Source organism: Cucurbita maxima, unplaced genomic scaffold (assembly GCF_002738345.1).
Source record: "Cucurbita maxima cultivar Rimu unplaced genomic scaffold, Cmax_1.0 Cma_Scf00038, whole genome shotgun sequence".
NCBI lineage: Eukaryota > Viridiplantae > Streptophyta > Magnoliopsida > Cucurbitales > Cucurbitaceae > Cucurbita > Cucurbita maxima.
Window position 1 is genome coordinate 249,267 of NW_019272054.1, and position 6,510 is coordinate 255,776.

Sequence of the window (6,510 nt, forward strand, 5' to 3'; positions counted from 1 at the left end):
TATAAATTTGGTCGATACCAAATTTTAAAGAGACGTATCACTGACAAGAAAATGAATTGGGTCATGCAGTTTTGTGAGATAGAAAGACGGTATTTTTTGTTGGCCTTATTTCAAGATTCGTACATGTGTTAGGAGGTTGAAATTTTTGACATGGGACCTAGTTTGTTCTCTATGTATAAGAGTAGGTGGGTAATTGGTCAAATTTTCTAACGAGCGATCAACGCAATCTCGAAGAAGATGGTAGATCACTTAAGAAAGATTGGTTGCTTGCTGAGTCTCGATGATGGTTTTCGGGTTTATAAGAATGTTTTCTAGACACTTTTAAGAATGTCTCAATTCAAGATTGAATGCAGAAAGACGTGTCATAGTAAAATTATAGCATATAAAATCTTTAAAACATTTCAAAAGTTTGGTCACTCAATCATATTGCATATCTATTTGTGTCGTTCTTGCATGATGTATTGTAGGGTAGTTTTAATTTGCGAAAAAAAATTAAGAAATTTGTTAGTGCTTCCTCTCGTAAAACAGTCTTCACATGTCCACTTCATTTACTGCAACAAAAGAATTGAACAGCTTGATGCTTAAGGTTCTTCGGATCAAATAAACCCTCTTCAAGTTGTTCTTTCTTATTAAAATATTTATTTTGATGTACTTCGATCGAGAGTCAAAACCAACATATATCGATTGAAAACGTCAGTAGATATTACGTATTTAGATATCGCTAACGGTTTTTGTCAACCCTTCCTATCCTATCTTAATTTGTTTTATGGATATAATCTTAGCCTTGAGAGCTACACATCCTAAACGATAAGATGTTAGCAGTTTTAAAAACACACGGAGGCTAAAAGTCTTAAGACCTCTGTGTAATTATTAAAGGAATAATAATAATTTATCTCTTTCTTAAAATGGACAAAAGTTGAGTCGTGAGAATTTAAACATTGTTTATATGTTTAACGATTTAAACCATTGTTTATGACCTATAATGTGCTCTCTACATCTCGAACACATGCATTCTAAATGCATCCAACCGTCAGTGCAATAAACTTTTGTCTTAAGTTCTAACGTGTTTTTTATCAAGCATGTGACGAGTTATCTCAACAACATATGAACATGTTATCAAAACATACGGTCGGAAAATGAAAAATAATAACATGTTTTTTTTTATAATATATTATTTTTTACCGAACATCAATTATGTATAATTACCCAAACATGAATTATACTAATTTTGACATGTGCTTTTAATAATTATTAATAATAAATAAAATATTTTAATAAGAGAGACATTATTAATTTAATGAGGTAGGATTATTAAATGTTAAATGATGTCATATCTATCGATAAAAATATCTCGGGATGGAAAAGGTTCTCCCAAATTATATGATTGGTTGGGTTGGGTTTAAAAAAATTTCGAGTTTGGGTTGGGTTCGTTTTTTTTGGAATCCCATCCGGTTCGGGTTGGGTTAGGGTACAAAATTCAAATTATTGGACATCCCTATCCAACTTGAAAATCTTTATAAAAAAATAAAAAGCCCAAGCCCAATCCCAAGCCCACACCCACGCAACCCAAGCCCATGAGTCACGTTGTCTGCCCCTACACTTGGCAGGTCTATACTCTGTTCAGAGTTTCTCTCTCTACTCATCGATAACGAAATCAAGTCTCTACAAACTTTATATCGAGACGAGTTCTATTAGATCTAACTTGTAATTGAGGATGTCGCTAATTATTTACACGGTGCAAAATATACCTTTGGAATGGACTTCCCTTCCCAATGGTTTGGTTTCCGAGATGGAGTTAGGGCTCCACCCTCTTTACATCAAGGCAACGTATTACATTACGAGATCGTTGACTAATATCAACAAGATACATTACATTACACTCAGTAGGTACCCTTAAAATGCCTAATAATTTTGACTAATCGATGCTTAGGGAGGCTCTCGAGAAAAATAATCTAACCGGTAGCTAATGGACTCCCACCCACAAAATTCCCTCAAAACATTATATGTATTTATTTATTTAATTTACTATTCAAAAAATATATTTTTAAAACCCCGGATTAATTAATTTGAGTGATTGAATTTAAGTTCATGGCATCCTCACGTCATGTTGGTGGGCTCTTGCATTGGACACACACTAATATTAAAACTCGATATCATATGTTTGCGATATTGCACATTAAAAGTCATGCAACATAAGATGTCCACAAGCATCGAGCCATCGAGTGAGGCATGATGAATCAACAAGTTCATAGCAGTGAGACGCTCCCAAGCAACCTCTCAACTCTGGTCTTGTGAGTCTTCTAACTTGTTAGTGATAAACACCATAGCGTAGCGCTTTTTACCCGTCGTTATCTCTCTAAAATCTTTAGTCCTCTGAGACACGACTAGATAACAATCGACCAAGACGTTGGGTAGCTCAAACTTAGTTTAAAAAGAAACCCATTATTGAAGTTAATGACAAAGGGTATTGTCCTAAGCAAAGCTAAGTACACAAAAGAATAGAAGGAAAGAAAAGGCAAACCAACAGAAGAAGTAACAAAGCTCAATCACACATCAGACAATAATAATAATACACAATCAATTTTTTCAATCAAAAAATTCCCAACTGAACTTGGGCTGAACATGGCTGCTGCTGTTGCCTGCTGCTGGGATTGCACTTGAAGATGATGTTGCCACCAACGGTGGCATCCCGTCGAATATCTCCCATCTCGTCGTCACAACTGTTTCTGATGTCGATAAATCCCCCGTTGAGGGCTCCATCGGATGTCTATCACGATGATCCGGAGCTCGTTTCGCATCCGAATTCCTCTCCTGAACTTGCATCGGAGTTTGGTTTTTGTTTTTGATCTTCAATACGTCCAAAGTTTCAACGTACTTTTGCACTCTTCTCACCTTCAAAACCAATGAATTCTCAATATAGGTCCTTTTTTCTTAAGAAAACGAAAGGCAAAGTCAAATTTACCTGCATTTTCCTCTGTAACTTCACATCTCCATCCCCCATAATCCCATCCAATTTAAGCAACTGATCCATAAGCAACTCGATCAAATTCAACACGGTTTTCTCTGCCACTTTCCCGCCTTTTCCAATCACCGATTCGAGCGCTGAAACCTACACGATTCGTGTACTAAAGACGTCGAACCAGACACTGATTCTATTTAAGTTTAGTCTCTAAAGTTTCGAGATTTATACCTGACCCGCGAGCCTATCGACCTCCAAGCTGATTTGGGAAATGGATTTGGAAGCCTTTTCCAATTTGGCATTCTTTCTCATCTCAAGCAGCCTTTTTTGTTGGCTAATTGGGTCTTCAACAAGCAATATCTTGGACCGATCCTTAACGCCGCAAGTGTCAAGAAATGCCTTAGATTCCCTCTCTTTCTCTTTGTATATCAGCTTCTGGTCATGCTGGTGCAGCCCTGTCGGACCCACCAACATTTTCTTCAACTCCCCTGTAAACACCCATCAATATTTCTAAATGGTCCCTCGACTTTTGATTCTTTTCATTTTAGTCCCTGAATTAGAACCCAAAAGAACAATGAATTGAGGGAAATTCTTACCGAAACTAGCTTGTGAGCTAATGGGGATTTCATGGTACACTAAGCCGTACTTGACTCGGACACGTATTGTCGGAGCCAGAACAGAGGTTTTGTCGGAGTCGGTTCGCTTCTGGACTAGCATTCCACCGGGTCTCATTTCCCAATCCATCGGCCTTAAATCGGCGTTTGTCGGCGGCGCCGGTGGGGGTTTAGTCTTTGTTCTCAGCATCTTCCCCGCTTCAACGCCGGTTCCTTCTTCTGGGTTTTTTCAGGATTTACAAACTGAATCGAGAAATGTCAGATCTCCGGCGGCGGCCCGATCTGTGACGACGGGGCTGCAAGACCCTATTTGGGTACCCACTAATTCCAGCATTACACAGAAAAGTGGGAGGAAAAGAACAGAAAAAAGGATTCTTTTTTCAGCTCTGTTTCTTCCGCCGCCGCCAAACAGAGGCTAAACAGAGAGAGATCTCAGATTTTCCGGGAAAATTAAGGGAGGAATCGGTGAATTTTCCCAAGAAAGTGATGGGAAAATGAATGTGAAAGAGAAGGAACAAGGAATTTCTCTGCTCTGCTCTCTTTCTTCGTTGGTGTTGTTGGCTATGGCGTTCTAGAGAGAGAGAGAGAGAGAGAGAGAAGAAATAATTTTCAAAGAGAGTGGGCAGCTAACATAGCTGTTTTGCAGCTTGCTATATAAATAAAATTATTGCAATCATTACAAAATTAAATTAAATTTTATTATTTAAAAAAAAAAAAAAACACAACAAATTATTTTGCAATGGAAACCTCTACCTTCTCACTAGCCTTTTACCATCTAAACTCAAATAATTTATTATCCAAAATATAAACTAATAATAATAATAATAATAAATCCCATTTGCATGAACATTCAATTTTGAATTGGTTGGTTATAGATTAGCCCAATAGGTTAAGTTTTCAGATGGTTGGAACTATATTTTTGGGTTGGTCCGGTTGACTAGACCATAAAGATTTGGATAGTATTAGTTGTTCAAGTCATTCATGTTTATACCGTACTTTTTATTAGTTTTTTCAATAATTTTATAGATTATTGAGTGGTCAACCGAAGGATTTGACTCCATTAAAATTTACTCGAATTAGAGAAGATATTTATTAAAAATAATTAAATATTATTTAGAAGGTTAAAAAAAATTAATTATCCAAAAATTTGAGCGCAACTAACCCATGTGAGTTTGTTCAAGTTTAAAATTAATTAATTAAAAAATCTAAATATTTTAGAATAATTATAGTGTGTACAAAATATCCTTAAAAAATAAGAGTAATTAATTAAGATCATAACTACATTATTATATACTTATTCGTAGTTGACTATATTTAGCATAATAAAGGTTTAATATATAGTACAAAATATCCTAAAAAAAAAATTACACATATTTTGTTCCTTAATGGTTGTAATTATCTCAATCAATTATTAATTATAATTTTTTTTTTTTTTGTTAAATTAACATTTTGGTCTTTTAATTTTATAGTTTATGCACTTTCAGTTCTTCAAGCTTAATCCACATAATTTAATTAATTCTGAATCTAATTTTTAAAAATATTTTTTATTAAAATTAATTATATAATAATAATAAATTTTGAAAATTTATTTATTATTTATTAGATGAAAAAGAAAAGGCGGGCATAAGGTAAGTGGAAGAAATATGCAGAAATTGGAGGGGCCGGCAAGGCAATAAATTTAGAAGCGGAGGAATGTTCGCATGCTTTGTGGTGCACTACAACAGTACCGTCTCTCCACTCCCTGCCTGCCACGTATTTTATAATTCTAAATTAGTTTCTCTCCTTTAACCAAAATTATTTATATCCAAATTTATTAGCTTTGATTTAAGCTTTTTTTTCTCCTTTTGTTGATGAATTTCGCTTCACAATTTCTATTTTGTTTATTTTTTAATGAAATTGAAAGCTAAATTTAGGTAAAAAAATGAATTTAATTTGTGTATTTTCAATAAGTCATAAATTTAGTATATTTTTATTTAATAATTCAAATATATGTATTAATTAATTAAGTATATGGTTAAGGAACTTTAGTGTTGCTCAATCAATGTCCATAAAATAATAGTGGAATTCGGATGAACACGTGGCGGTAATTTATTTGATGTAATGTGACGGTCGGTGAGCTTAGCTTTTCCTTTTTTTTTTTCTTTTGTTTTTTTAATTAATTAATTTAATTTGGGTGGCGTTGCCGGCACCCGCAAACAGAGCCTTCAGATTGGTGACCGTTCATTGTCGGTCAGCGGCTACAAGTATTTATTTATTTATTTATTTATTTGGTTTCGGGTGTAGCGTATTTCGCGAATTTGGACAATTTTAATTTTCGCTGTAATTTAAGGAAAAGGAAATTGTTTCCGATCATTATTAAATATTATTTTAAAAGTAAAAATTAATATTTGAAAATTTTAAATACAAAAAGTCAATATTTAAAAAAAAAAAAAACAAAAACTTACTTATTTTCATGTAATATATTGAATAATCTCAAATGTCACATCTCTCCCTATCTATCAGCCATTTTTTTCAACTCAAAAGGACATTTTAACCTCTTGTTTGTCCCAAACCAGGGGCATAACCGTCATTTCCTAAATAAAATTGGGAACTGAGAAAGGGCAAGAAAAAAAAATAATAATAAGTTTGACAAGTACAGAACCAGAATGCCTGAGAGACCAATTAATGGGACACGTGGCGTTCATTCATACGCTGCTGGAGGGAGAATTCCACCGACACTTTTACACGCGTGATTCGCACGTGTGTTCATACCCTAAAGCAAGCACACCCTAGTGGAATGACCGTACTGCCGAGACACCCCACGTGTGGAGCGTGTGGAGGGCCGGATTTGGTGCTGACGCACTTGCGATGTTTCCGGTGTAACTGACTGCGGTCGTAGTGCCGGGAGCTTTTTTTTTTTTTTTTTTTTTTTTTTTTTTTTTTTTTTTTTTTTTTTTT

At 34.7% G+C, this 6,510-nt stretch overlaps 1 protein-coding gene across 1 annotated transcript; it reads right to left on the reverse strand.

The window, feature by feature from the left end:
- Nucleotides 1–2,412: 2,412 nt before the first annotated feature.
- On the reverse strand, nucleotides 2,413–4,216 carry LOC111469004 (BAG family molecular chaperone regulator 2-like). Its single transcript, XM_023114191.1, has 4 exons — nucleotides 3,556–4,216; nucleotides 3,191–3,447; nucleotides 2,963–3,109; nucleotides 2,413–2,892 (listed from the first exon to the last, which is right to left on the reverse strand). The coding sequence occupies exons 1-4, from the start codon at nucleotides 3,761–3,763 to the stop codon at nucleotides 2,587–2,589; spliced, it is 918 nt and encodes a 305-aa protein (XP_022969959.1). The 5' UTR covers nucleotides 3,764–4,216; the 3' UTR covers nucleotides 2,413–2,586.
- Between the last annotated feature and the right edge of the window lie 2,294 nt (nucleotides 4,217–6,510).